Source organism: Oncorhynchus nerka, linkage group LG2 (assembly GCF_034236695.1).
Source record: "Oncorhynchus nerka isolate Pitt River linkage group LG2, Oner_Uvic_2.0, whole genome shotgun sequence".
Classification (NCBI taxonomy): domain Eukaryota; kingdom Metazoa; phylum Chordata; class Actinopteri; order Salmoniformes; family Salmonidae; genus Oncorhynchus; species Oncorhynchus nerka.
The window spans coordinates 63,520,015-63,534,815 of NC_088397.1; the positions used below are offsets into that span (position 1 = coordinate 63,520,015).

The window sequence follows — 14,801 nt, forward strand, 5'->3', positions numbered from 1 at the left end:
GTTCTTGGGGTTGTACTCATCCTTCTTCTTCCTCCAAACACGGCGAGGGGAGTTTAGACCAAAAAGCTCTATTTTTTGTCTCATCAGACCACATGACCTTCTCCCATTCCTCCTCTGGATCATCCAGATGGTCATTGGCAAACTTCAGATGGACCAGAACATGCGCTGGCTTGAGCAGGGGGACCTTGCGTGCGCTGCAGGATTTTAATCCATGACAGCGTAGTGTGTTACTAATTGTTTTCTTTGAGACTGTGGTCCCAGCTCTCTTCAGGTCATTGACCAGGTCCTGCCGTGTAGTTCTGGGCTGATCCCTCACCTTCCTCATGATCATTGATGCCCCACGAGGTGAGATCTTGCATGGAGCCCCAGACCGAGGGTGATTGACCATCATCTTGAACTTCTTCCATTTTCTAATAATTGTGCCAACAGTTGTTGCCTTTCCACCAAGCTGCTTTCCTATTGTCCTGTAGCCCATCCCAGCCTTGTGCAGGTCTACAATTTAACCCTGATGTCCTTACACAGCTCTCTGGTCTTGGCCATTGTGGAGAGGTTGGAGTCTGTTTGATTGAGTGTGTGGACAGGTGTCTTTTATACAGGTAACGAGTTCAAACAGGTGCAGTTAATACAGGTAATGAGTGGAGAACAGGAGGGCTTCTTAAAGAAAAACTAACAGGTCTGTGAGAGCCGGAATTCTTACTGGTTGGTAGGTGATCAAATACTTATGTCATGCAATAAAATGCAAATTAATTACTTAAAAATCATGCAATGTTATTTTCTGGATTTTTGTTTTAATTTCCGTCTCTCACAGTTGAAGTGTACCTATGATAAAAATGACAGACCTCTACATGCTTTGTAAGTAGGAAAACCTGCAAAATCGGCAGTGTATCAAATACTTGTTCTCCCCACTGTACGTTTTACAGACACAGTATATTTTACTTTAGTTATCTTGTTGTTATTAGTCCCACCCTTCAGCTCCATACATACCCTCCCATCTATCTCTTAACCCCATCCACATTGGATTTATATTTGCCATATATTTTTCAACTGTGCTGTGGTGTTTCACAAAAGTTCTGAACCTTTCTGTTCTCATAGTTTTTACAGATTGTAATTTAAAGGTAAAAAGTTTTGCTTAAAGTATGATTATATTATTGATCGATTGACTGACTTTTCAAATCACCCAGTAGTGCTATCTGCATTTAGCTGCACATACCAGGTTGCAATTCTTCAGTCATTCCTGGACCTGCGATCAAAAACAAGCTCCATACGGACAGTAACAAACAAGAAATCGCAACAAAATCTGCAAAATATTTCCACCAATATTAATATGCAGGACTTTAACTTCATATAGACACCATCACCACCACCGCAAATTCCACAGCCCAGCCCAGCCCAGCACAGCACAGCACAGCACAGCACAGCACAGCATGCCCTAGTCCCAGTCAGTTTACCACTTTCTTTCTGTCTTGCTACCTCCCTCTTCTCTCACTTTCTCTCTATCGGTATTTCTGTCTCTCTGTCTATCTATCCACCTCTTTTTCTCTTTCTACATTCAAACTACTCAAAGGGTTATTCCATGCCATACACTAATCTGAAATGAAATCTCTCTCAGACCAGAGAGTATTTTTCTCTGTGGTTTCCTTCCTCTATTATGGAATGGATGAGTTTCTGCATGCTGTGGGAGCTTTGATGGGACTGAGCAGGATTGTGTTAGGATTGGTCTCTGGGTGACATAGGTACTAAATCTGACTCTACACTGTCAACAATCTCATGTTGTTTTTATGGTAACTTACTGGCAGCCAGGTACCTGCAAGTTACTATAAATAAAGGTACCGTATGTTATCGTAAATTCCAAAGAATCTTTATTTTAACATTACATTACTGTAAACTTGCTTTGGAATTTATTTATATGGAATTCATAGTTACCATGAATACAGTAGTTTACAGGTAACTAAATGGCTGCCAATAAATTACGTTAAAAACAACAGGATTATTTTGCAGGGTACTCCTGCCTCGTCCCGTATGAGGGAAGAGGGGTGTTATAGACAGCCAGAAATTGTTGTGTGAAACTTATGCACCACATTCACTCTCTTTCTGACAGTGTATGTAGGTGCTCATTGTCCTTCTGACAATCTGTATTGCTCTCTGTCTCCCATTCTTCTTGGTGCATACTATGTACCTCTACCAGTACTGGTGGTCTGTTAGGCAGAGGATGTATTAGATCTCATCAGGGCTTTGTATGCTTTGGTTACCGCTCATCTCTTTATCTCAGCCACTTAGACAACACAAGCCCGGCTCTTTGTACTTAAAGGGATTCTTTCACTTCAATGGAAATGTTAAATGACTTGGAAATGGAATAAAACGGTAACACTTTACTTGACACCCAGTGTCAAAACACGTTGTGACAGGGTCATAAAGGTGTCATAATATGTCATAACAGCTGACATGATTGTCAAAACCCAAGCCTTAAACAGCTTGGAAAATTCCAGAAAATGATGTCATGGCTTTAGAAGCTTCTGATATGCTAATTGACATCATTTGAGACAATTGGAGGTGTACCTGTGGATGTATTTCGAGGCCTACCTTCAAACTCAGTGCCTCTAAGCTTGACATCATGGGGAAATAAAAAACAATCAGCCAAGAACTCAGAAAAACAATTGTAGACCTCCACAAGTCTTGTTCATCCTTGGGAGCAATTTCCAAATGCCTGAATGTACCAGGTTCATCTGTACAAACAAAAGTACGCAAGTATTAACACCATGGGACCAAGCAGCCGTCATACCGCTCAGGACAGAGACGCGTTCTGTCTCCTAGAGATTAACGTACTTTGGTGCAAAAAGTGCAAATCAATCACAGAACAACAGCAAAGGACCCTGTGAAGATGCTGGAGGAAACAGGTACAAAAGTATCTTTATCCATAGTAAAATGAGTCCTATATTGACATAACCCGAAAGGCGCTCAGCAAGGAAGAAGCCACTGCTCCAAAACCGCCATAAAATAGTCAGACTACGGTTTGCAACTGCACATGGGGACAAAGATTGTAATTTTTGGTCTGATGAAACAAAAATAGAACTGTTTGTTCATATTGACCATCGTTATGTTTGGAGGAAAAAGGTGGATGCTTGCAAGCTGAAGAACATCATCCCAACCGTGAAGCACGGGGGTGGCAGCATCATGTTGTGGGGATGCTTTGCTGCAGGAGGGACTGGTACAATTCACAAAATAGATGGCATCATGATGAAAAATTATGTGGATAAATTGAGACCACATCTCAAGACATCAGTCAGGAAGTTAATGCTTGGTCGCGCATTGGTCTTCCAAATAGACAATGACCCCATTAATACTTCCAAAGTTGTGGCAAAATGGCTTAAGGACAACAAAGTCAAGGTATTGGAGTGGCCATCACAAAGTCCTGACCTTAATCCCATAGACAATTTGTGGGCAGAACTGAAATAGCGTGTGCGAGCAAGGAGGTCTACAAACCTGACTCAGTTACACCAGCTCTGTCAGGAGGAGTGGGTCAAAATTTACCCAACTTATTGTGAGAAGCTTGTGGAAGGCTACCTGAAACGTTTGACCCAAGTTAAACAATTTAAAAGCAATGCTACCGCATACTAATTGAGTGTATGCAAACTTCTGACCAACTGGGAATGTGATGAAAGAAATTAAAGCTTAAATAAATCATTCTCTCTGCTATTATTCTGACATTTCACATTCTTAAAATAAAGTGGTGATCCTAACTGACCTAAGACAGGGAATTTTTACTAGAATTAAATGTCAGGAATTGTGAAAAGCTGGGGTTAAATGTATTTGGTTAAGGTGTATGTAAATCTCAGACTTCAACTGTATGTGTATATCTGTGGCCTCGTTCATATTTTGTGTGTGTGTGTGTGTGTGTGTGTGTGTGTGTTCGTGTATACTTGAGTGTGTGAATGGGATAACTGTGATGTCTGTGATTGCCACATCTGATGAATCCTGATTGGAGATGGTCTGTGTTGGCAGGCAGGAAACAGATGTGCAATGTACAGCCCAATTAATTCCTCTCTCCCTCGCTCTTGTTCTCACTCACTCACTCACTCACTCACTCACTCACTCACTCACTCACTCACTCACTCACTCACTCACTCACTCACTCACTCACTCACTCACTCACTCACTCACTCACTCACTCACTCACTCACTCACTCACTCACTCACTCACACAGACACACTCACACAGACACACACACACAGCCACATGTCTCTGTGGCCGTTTATATGTGTTGTCGGGGCGATAGAGTCATATCATCTCCATGTCACCCAGGCATACAAAGAAACACTCCTTGGATCCCTCAGTAGAGCTGACAGCAGCCAGTCAATCACTTTAACCTTTTATCCTACTGTCACAACACATTGAAATGCCATCTCATATACCATACGGATCATAATCTAGTCAAGTCACCAGCTCTCAAGTCTCACAAATGTGCCGAGGAACCGCATCAGGTGTGCCTGATTCATTATGTGAAAATTTCCTCTCTAACAGGAATATTACTGGAGATAAAATGTTAGTTTCCCATTAAAGATGAGAGTGGGAAAGAAGATGTTGATGGGAAGATGGGATAATGAGAAAGGCTAATTAAAGCAGGGCTTCATGAGTTCAAGGACAATTTCAATTTAGCAGATAAAGATGAGAGGATGAGCGGTTGACACGGGTGAGACGTCCAAGATCTTAATTACTACACTGTTTCTGTCTCATGGGGAGGTGGGGATGGGGAGGGGTGAGGAGAGGAGAGGTGGTGGGTCTCTTTGTGAAGCCTCGTCTTAGCTGGGGCCAAGTTCAGTTGGCTCTGGCCAAAAGCTCTTCCCAGGTCATCTCTTTCCATTTCAATAACCCAGACACTCACATAATGCATTTAGCTCTAAGCCCCAAGGATGGATACATACAGGTATACACACACACCTGCACCTCATTGCCAATTACTCTATTTGACCTGAGTTCAACATCCGTAGAATCACTTGAAAGTTGTGGAGCTTTAATACATTTAAATGTGGACTAGGAATAGTACTTTGTGTCTAGCACTGAGTGTGTAACTGTTTGTCTGCGGTTACGTGTGTGAGTCAACTATTCCTGATCACAGCTGGATGGGGGGGGTCATATAAAGGTTATCTATAGAAGTGAAGACTTCTTTCTCAAGGAATAAGTTTAAGTGTAGCCATTGCTTGTATTCCCTCTAGACAGCTGGGCTAATCACAGCGCACTCATATAGTTCTCAGCATTACATCAAGACAGCAGTAACACAAACACACACCTTAAACATTAATGAAGAGAGAATGATGCAATGCTTCAGATACACAATGAAACACACTGCTTTTAGAAGGAACACAGAATGGCATACGGCAAGTAATGGGAATCGAGTCCGTTTGAACAGATTTTCAATTGATATGCCTGTCGTGTAGAGGTCTGTCTCCAGACACGTGTATACTTGGCAGAATGAATGAAGGCTTTAGGCCTGACACATTGAGGAAGTGTGTAACCATACGAAGAGACTAATTAAAGCAGTATTCTGTTGTAGAAGGGGTTGTGATCATGTGTATCAGTGGTTATTAATGGGTGTTGTGAATGTAATCCTGCTCTTACTGTAGCAGATCTGTATGACTAACCCTATGATGTTACTTAGCCTGTACTGTTTTCTGCAATTAGACAAACATTCTGTCAGAGCAGTTAAAACATTTGTGACACCAAATGTATTTTGGAAACCTTGGATATTCAGGACCGTCTCTTTCCCCCTTCCTGACTAACTTTATTCTCTTAACCCTTTCCCTCATTCCATTTTATCTCTCTTTTCCCCTTATCCTACTCCCTCTATCTCTCCATCTCCTGCAGTGGGATGCTATAAATGAGATGGATGAGTATTTCAGTCCCATCCACACGTACCAGGTGTGTAACGTGATGAGTCCCAGTCAGAACAACTGGCTGAGGACAGGCTGGATCCCTCGTGACGGAGCCAGGAGGATCTATATCGAGGTCAAGTTCACCCTCCGGGACTGTAACAGCATGCCTGGAGTCCTGGGAACCTGCAAGGTACAAGGGATCGGAGATAGTGGTTGAGAATGTGGGGTGAGGGAGGACGGGAGGGAGAAAGAGATGAAGATAAGTACGTGTTTTGCTTCAAAGATCAACACAGACTATTGACAGCTCTATCTTTGATCATTTCTTTGTGTGTGTTATGATGAGCAGGAGACATTTAACCTGTACTACTATGAGTCGGACCGAGCTGTAGGCACGGCCATCAGAGAGACCCAGTTCACCAAGATCGATACCATCGCTGCTGATGAGAGCTTTACTGGAGTGGACCTGGGAGTCAGGAGACTCAAACTCAACACAGAAGTATGCTAACTTATTTGACTTTCATGTTTTGAGTGAGCAGTGTTTCAGCGCTGTGCTTCTCCTGCACGGAGGTGTCCATGGTGCTGAAATGGGTGCCTTTCACAATGCCACCCCTGACTTTGTTCCCATTCTACATTTACTGAAACGTTTTGAGTTGGATTATTGTGTTGTATTGTCCTTTGTCTCCTCCCAGGTTCGAGGTGTGGGCCCCCTCACTAGACGAGGCTTCTACCTGGCCTTCCAGGACATCGGAGCGTGCATCGCCCTGACCTCTATCAGGGTGTACTACAAGCGCTGCTCAGGCGTGGGCCGCAACCTGGCCGTGTTCACTGACGTGGTGACGGGCGCTGACTCCTCCTCCCTGGTGGAGGTCAGGGGTCAGTGTGTGGACCACGCCGAAGAGAGAGACACACCCAAGATGTACTGCAGCGCTGAGGGGGAGTGGCTGGTGCCCATCGGGAGGTGTACATGCAGCGCTGGGTTCGAGGAGCACAGGGAGTCCTGCATTGGTGAGTCACACTCTGAATTAGGGATGTATTTGGCTCTCTTGTTTTACATTATGTTACTGTCCTGCTTTTTTATCGTACTTTACTTTACTTGTGCCAATCTGTGTTTTTTTTGGTCAATGTTCAGCCTTGGACATTTTCTGTGTGGTTCAAATTCTTTCAAACCTATAATACTAGTCCAGCTATCGCTAGGTTGAATAGCTCGTAGTCCTGAATAATTTTTACATTTTTAAGATGATAAGCTGTGGTGAGTCATGAAAGATACTCAAGCATTTTTTTTCATTCCTTGTCTCGCTTAAATTTTAGTTTTGTTTATTTTCTCTGATGGACTGACTTCATTTAGTGACATGTGCATATTTTAGGTTGCCAGGGTTATGGTAATTAAAAACTATTAATCACAGGCGCTGGATAATTAAACGCGTTCCGTCTGCATAATGTGCCAAACAAACGAGGCACGGAACACTGGTTCACCTGTCTTGTTTCACACACACACATCTCCACATCTACATACCAGTTGACTGTACCTGTTTACTGTACCTGTTAACTGTACCTGTTTACAGTACCTGTTTACTGTACCTGTTTACAGTACCTGTTTACTGTACCTGTTTACTGTACCTGTTTACAGTACCTGTTTACTGTACCTGTTTACTGTACCTGTTTACAGTACCTGTTTACTGTACCTGTTTACAGTACCTGTTAACTGTACCTGTTTACTGTACCTGTTTACAGTACCTGTTTACTGTACCTGTTTACAGTACCTGTTTACTGTACCTGTTAACTGTACCTGTTTACTGTACCTGTTTACAGTACCTGTTTACTGTACCTGTTAACTGTACCTGTTAACTGTACCTGTTTACAGTACCTGGTTACTGTACCTGTTTACAGTACCTGTTTACTGTACCTGTTAACTGTACCTGTTTACTGTACCTGTTTACAGTACCTGTTTACTGTACCTGTTAACTGTACCTGTTTACTGTACCTGTTTACAGTACCTGTTTACTGTACCTGTTTACAGTACCTGTTTACTGTACCTGTTAACTGTACCTGTTTACTGTACCTGTTTACAGTACCTGTTTACTGTACATGTTAACTGAACCTGTTAACTGTACCTGTTTACAGTACCTGTTTACTGTACCTGTTTACAGTACCTGTTTACTGTACCTGTTAACAGTACCTGTTTACTGTACCTGTTTACAGTACCTGTTTACTGTACCTGTTTACAGTACCTGTTTACTGTACCTGTTAACTGTACCTGTTTACTGTACCTGTTTACAGTACCTGTTTACTGTACCTGTTAACTGTACCTGTTAACTGTATCTGTTTACAGTACCTGTTTACTGTACCTGTTTACAGTACCTGTTTACTGTACCTGTTAACTGTACCTGTTTACTGTACCTGTTTACAGTACCTGTTTACTGTACCTGTTAACTGTACCTGTTTACTGTACCTGTTTACAGTACCTGTTTACCTGTTTACCTGTTAACAGTACCTGTTTACTGTACCTTTAACTGTAACTGTTTAACTGTACCTGTTTACAGTACCTGTTTACTGTACATGTTAACTGAACCTGTTAACTGTACCTGTTTACAGTACCTGTTTACTGTACCTGTTTACAGTACCTGTTTACTGTACCTGTTTAACTGTACCTTACATTACCTGTTTACTGTACCTGTTTACTGTACCTGTTTACTGTACCTGTTAACTGTACCTGTTTACTGTACCTGTTTACAGTACCTGTTTACTGTACCGGTTTACATTACCTGTTTACTGTACCTGTTTACTGTACCTGTTAACTGTACCTGTTTACTGTACCTGTTTACAGTACCTGTTTACTGTACCTGTTAACTGTACCTGTTTACAGTACCTGTTTACTGTACCTGTTTACAGTACCTGTTTACTGTACCTGTTAACTGTACCTGTTTACTGTACCTGTTAACTGTACCTGTTTACTGTACCTGTTTACTGTACCTGTTAACTGTACCTGTTTACAGTACCTGTTTACTGTACCTGTTTACAGTACCTGTTTACTGTACCTGTTAACTGTACCTGTTTACTGTACCTGTTTACAGTACACACACACACACACACACACACACACACACACACAGTTTTGTTATGTTTTAGATGCTTATCTCATGAATCTCTCCATTTGTCTATAGTCAAGACATCATCTTAGTGCTTTGTAGTAGCAGTAGTGGCTGTAGTAGAGAGCTGACGTGTGTGGAAGACTCGTCTCTCTGTGACCAAACTGGGTCACTGTGCTAATTCACCTCTCTCCAGTCACGCACATCCCAGGACACGACACGAAACGAGACAAGTCGTTGCCATGCAGACAACCATGAGCACGAGAGAGAGAACCCGAGAGAGAGAACGATAGAGAGCGAGATGGGTTAAGTGGATAAGCAGTATATATGCAAGAGAAAATGAGTGTGTGTGTGTGTGTGTGTGTGTTTAAGGGGTTCTTCCCTAAGGCTCACTAGAGCCCCTGGGTTTCACTGTAAGCGTGATATCATCTGTCTGAATGATTGCATGATGTCGCATTAAAGATGTCACAGAAAGGAAAGAGTGGAAGTAGAAAAGAGTGAAGAGAAAGATAGAGGGAGGACAATGGGAGAGGATAGACAGATCCCTCTCTTTGATATAGGAGGCCGGTTGACACCTCTCTTGTCACGGTTAAAGTGACATTCGAAATAGCGCTGTGAGTGTGTGTGTTTGTGTGTGTAAGCCCACACCAGGGCTTTTGACTGCCAGGGGAGAATGGAGTAAAATGGCCCATACAGAGAGATAGAGATAAGGCGAGAGCAACTGAGGACACACTGATATGGGCACACATCCACTCAAGTCAACCAGCCTATCTGACCTTGTTACATAGAAAGAGGTGGACACACACACACACATAGACAAGCAAAGAGCGAGAGAACGAGACAGAGAAAAAGCGAGAGAGACAGAGAGTAAGAGAAACAGCAAGAGAGACAGCGAGACAGACGGCGAGAGAGACAGATGGCGAGAGAGATAGACGGCGAGAGAGACAGACGGCGAGAGAGCGAGAGAGACAGCGACAGAGAGACAGTGACAGAGAGACAGAGAGACAGCGATACAGAGAGACAGAGAGACAGCGATACAGAGAGACAGTGACAGAGAGACAGCGATACAGAGAGACAGAGAGACAGCGATACAGAGAGACAGCGATACAGAGAGACAGTGATACAGAGAGACAGCGATACAGAGATACAGAGAAACAGTGATACAGAGAGACAGCGATACAGAGATACAGCGATACAGAGAGACAGTGATACAGAGAGACAGCGATACAGAGATACAGAGAAACAGCTATACAGAGAGACAGCTAGAGAGACAGCGAGAGAGACAGAGCGAGAGAGACAGCGACACAGCGACAGAGAGAGAGTGAGACCGAGAGAGAGAGCGAGACGACGAGACAGCAAGAGACAGCGATACAGAGAGACAGCGATACAGAGAGACAGAGAGACAGCGATACAGAGAGACAGAGAGACAGCTATACAGAGAGACAGAGAGACAGCTATACAGAGAGACAACAATAAAGAGAGACAGAGAGGCAGCTATAAAGAGAGACAGAGAGACAGTTATACAGAGAGACAGAGACACAGTGATACAGAGAGACAACGATACAGAGAGAGAGACAGCGAGACAGAGAGACAGAGAGACAGAGGCAACTATAAAGAGAGACAGCGAGAGACAGCTATACAGAGAGACAGAGACACAGCGATACAGAGAGACAGAGAGACAGAGAGAAAGTGATACAGAGAGAGAGACAGCGAGACAGAGACAGTGAGAGACAGCGATACAGAGAGACAGAGAGACAGCTATACAGAGAGACAGCGATACAGAGAGACAGAGAGACAGCGATACAGAGAGACAGAGACAGAGAGACAGCTATACAGAGTTACAGAGAGACAGCTATACAGAGAGACAGCTATACAGAGACACAGCTATACAGAGAGGCAGAGAGACAGCTATAAAGAGATACAGAGAGACAGAGAGACAGCTATACAGATAGACAACTATACAGAGAGACAGCGATACAGAGAGACAGAGAGACAGCTATACAAAGAGACAGAGAGACAGCGATACAGAGAGACAGCTATACAAAGAGACAGAGAGACAGCGATACAGAGAGACAGCTATACAGAGAGACAGCTATACAGCGAGACAGAGACAGAGAGAGATACAGCTATACAGAGAGACAGAGAGAGAGACAGCTATACAGAGAGACAGCGATACAAAGAGGCAGAGAGACAGCTATACAGAGAGACAGCTATACAGAGAGACAGCGATACAGAGAGACAGAGAGACAGCTATACAAAGAGACAGAGAGACAGCGATACAGAGAGACAGAGAGACAGCTATACAGAGAAACAGAGAGACAGAGAGAGAGACAGCTACACAGAGAGACAGAGATACAGAGAGACAGAGAGACAGAGATACAGAGAGACAGAGAGACAGAGATACAGACAGACAGCGATACAGAGAGACAGCGATACAGAGAGACAGAGAGACAGTGATACAGAGAGACAGACAGACAGCTAAACAGAGAGACAGCGATACAGAGAGACAGAGAGACAGCGATACAGAGTACAGAGAGACAGCTATACAGAGAGACAGCGATACAGAGAGACAGAGAGACAGCTATACAGAGAGACAGAGAGACAGCTAAACAGAGAGACAGCGATACAGAGAGACAGAGAGACAGCTATACAGAGAGACAGAGAGACAGCGATACAGCGATACAGAGAGACAAAGAGACAGCTATACAGAGTGACAGAGAGACAGAGAGTCAGCTATACAGAGAGACAGAGAGACAGAGAGACAGAGAGACAGCGATACAGAGAGACAAAGAGACAGCGAGAGAGACAAAGAGACAGCGAGAGAGACAAAGAGACAGCGAGAGAGACAGAGAGACAGAGATACACAGACAAAGAGACAGCGAAAGAGACAGAGAGACAGCGGGATAGACAAAGAGACAGCGAGAGAGACAAAGAGACAACGAGAGAGACAAAGAGACAGCGAGATAGACAAAGAGAAAGCGAGAGAGACAGAAAGGCAGAGATACACAGACAAAGAGACAGCGAGACAGAGACAGCGACAGAGAGACAGCGACTGAGAGACAAAGAGACAGCAACAGAGTGACAAAGAGACAGCGAGAGAGACAAAGAGACAGCGAGAGAGACAAAGAGACAGCGAGAGAGACAGAGACAGCGAGAGAGACAAAGAGACAGCGAGAGAGACAAAGAGACAGCGAGAGAGACAAAGAGACAGCGAGATAGACAAAGAGACAGCTATACAGAGAGACAGCGATACAGAGAGAGCAATACAAAGAAACAGAGAGACAGAGAAACAGCGAGACAGCTATACAGAGAGACAGAGACACAGTGATATAGAGAGACAGAGAGACAGCTATACAAAGAGACAGAGAGACAGCGATACAGAGAGAGACAGCTATACAGAGAAACAGAGAGAGAGACAGCGATACAGAGAGACAGAGAGAGAGACAGCTATACAGAGAGACAGAGATACAGAGAGACAGAGAGACAGAGATACAGAGAGACAGAGAGACACAGATACAGACAGACAGTGATACAGAGAGACAGCGATACAGAGAGACAGAGAGACAGTGATACAGAGAGACAGAGAGACAGCTATACAGAGAGACAGAGAGACAGCTATACAGAGAGACAGCGATACAGCGATACAGAGAGACAAAGAGACAGATATACAGAGTGACAGAGAGACAGCGATACATAGAGACAGAGAGTCAGAGAGTCAGCTATACAGAGAGACAGAGAGACAGCAATACAGAGAGACAGCGATACACAGACAAAGAGACAGCGAAAGAGACAGAGAGACAGCGGGATAGACAAAGAGACAGCGAGAAAGACAAAGAGACAGCGAGAGAGACAAAGAGACAGCGAGATAGACAAAGAGAAAGCGAGAGAGACAGAAAGGCAGAGATACACAGACAAAGAGACAGCGAGACAGAGACAGCGACAGAGAGACAGCGACTGAGAGACAAAGAGACAGCAACAGAGTGACAAAGAGACAGCGAGAGAGACAAAGAGACAGCGAGAGAGACAAAGAGACAGCGAGAGAGACAGAGACAGCGAGAGAGACAAAGAGACAGCGAGAGAGACAAAGAGACAGCGAGAGAGACAAAGAGACAGCGAGATAGACAAAGAGACAGCTATACAGAGAGACAGCGATACAGAGAGAGCAATACAAAGAAACAGAGAGACAGAGAAACAGCGAGACAGCTATACAGAGAGACAGAGACACAGTGATATAGAGTGACAGAGAGACAGCTATACAAAGAGACAGAGAGACAGCGATACAGAGAGACAGAGAGACAGCTATACAGAGAAACAGAGAGAGAGACAGCGATACAGAGAGACAGAGAGAGAGACAGCTATACAGAGAGACAAAGATACAGAGAGACAGAGAGACAGAGATACAGAGAGACAGAGAGACACAGATACAGACAGACAGCGATACAGAGAGACAGCGATACAGAGAGACAGAGAGACAGTGATACAGAGAGACAGAGAGACAGCTATACAGAGAGACAGAGAGACAGCTATACAGAGAGACAGCGATACAGAGAGACAAAGAGACAGATATACAGAGTGACAGAGAGACAGCGATACAGAGAGCAATACAAAGAAACAGAGAGACAGAGATACGGAGAGAACAATACAAAGAAACAGAGAGACAGAGAAACAGCGAGACAGCTATACAGAGAGACACAGATACAGACAGACAGTGATACAGAGAGACAGACAGCTATACAGAGAGACAGAGAGACAGAGAGACAGAGATACAGAGAGACAGAGAGACAGCTATACAGAGAGACAGAGAGACAGCTATACAGAGAGACAGAGAGACAGCTATACAGAGAGACAGAGAGACAAAGAGACAGATATACAGAGTGACAGAGAGACAGCAGATACAGAGAGACAGACAGACAGAGAGTCAGAGAGTCAGCTATACAGAGAGACAGAGAGACAGCAATACAGAGAGACAGCGATAGACAGACAAAGAGACAGCGAAAGAGACAGAGAGACAGATACAAATAGACAAAGAGACAGCGAGAAAGACAAAGAGACAGCGAGAGAGACAAAGAGACAGCGAGATAGACAAAGAGAAAGCAGAGAGAGACAGAAAGGCAGAGAAAGCAGAAGATACAGCAGATACAACAAAGAGACAGCGAGACAGAGACAGCGACAGAGAGACAGCGACTGAGAGACAAAGAGACAGCAACAGAGTGACAAAGAGACAGCGAGAGAGACAAAGAGACAGCAGAGAGACAAAGAGACAGCGAGAGAGACAGAGAGTCAGAGAGAGAGACAAAGAGACAGCGAGAGAGACAAAGAGACAGCGAGATAGACAAAGAGACAGCTATACAGAGAGACAGCGATACAGAGAGACAGCGATACAGAGACAATACAAAGAAACAGAGAGACAGAGAAACAGCGAGACAGCTAACAGAGAGACAGAGAGACAGAAGACAGTGAGAGATAGAGAGACAGAGAGACAGCTATACAAAGAGACAGAGAGACAGCGATACAGAGAGACAGAGAGACAGCTATACAGAGAAACAGAGAGAGAGACAGCTATACAGAGAGAGAGACAGCTATACAAAGAGACAGAGAGACAGAGAGACAGAGACAGAGAGACAAAGAGACACAGATACAGAGAGACAGCGATACAGAGAGACAGCGATACAGAGAGACAGAACAGAGTAGACAGAGAGACAGAGAGACAGACAGACAGCTATACAGAGAGACAGAGAGAGACAAAGACAGCTAGACAGAGAGAGACAGAGAGACAGCTATACAGAGAGACAGAGAGAGAGACAGCTATACAGAGAGACAAAGATACAAAGAGACAGAGAGACAGTG

At 44.0% G+C, this 14,801-nt stretch overlaps 1 protein-coding gene across 1 annotated transcript in view; it reads left to right on the forward strand.

Moving 5' to 3' along the window:
• LOC115139347 (ephrin type-A receptor 8-like) overlaps window positions 1-14,801 on the forward strand; it is a 112,629-nt gene that overhangs the window by 40,200 nt on the left and 57,628 nt on the right. Inside the window, exons 7-9 of the mRNA XM_065021756.1 lie at window positions 5,861-6,058; window positions 6,215-6,364; window positions 6,558-6,873. Of these exons, the coding sequence (XP_064877828.1) occupies window positions 5,861-6,058; window positions 6,215-6,364; window positions 6,558-6,873 (664 nt within the window). The remainder of the gene's footprint in view (window positions 1-5,860; window positions 6,059-6,214; window positions 6,365-6,557; window positions 6,874-14,801) is intronic.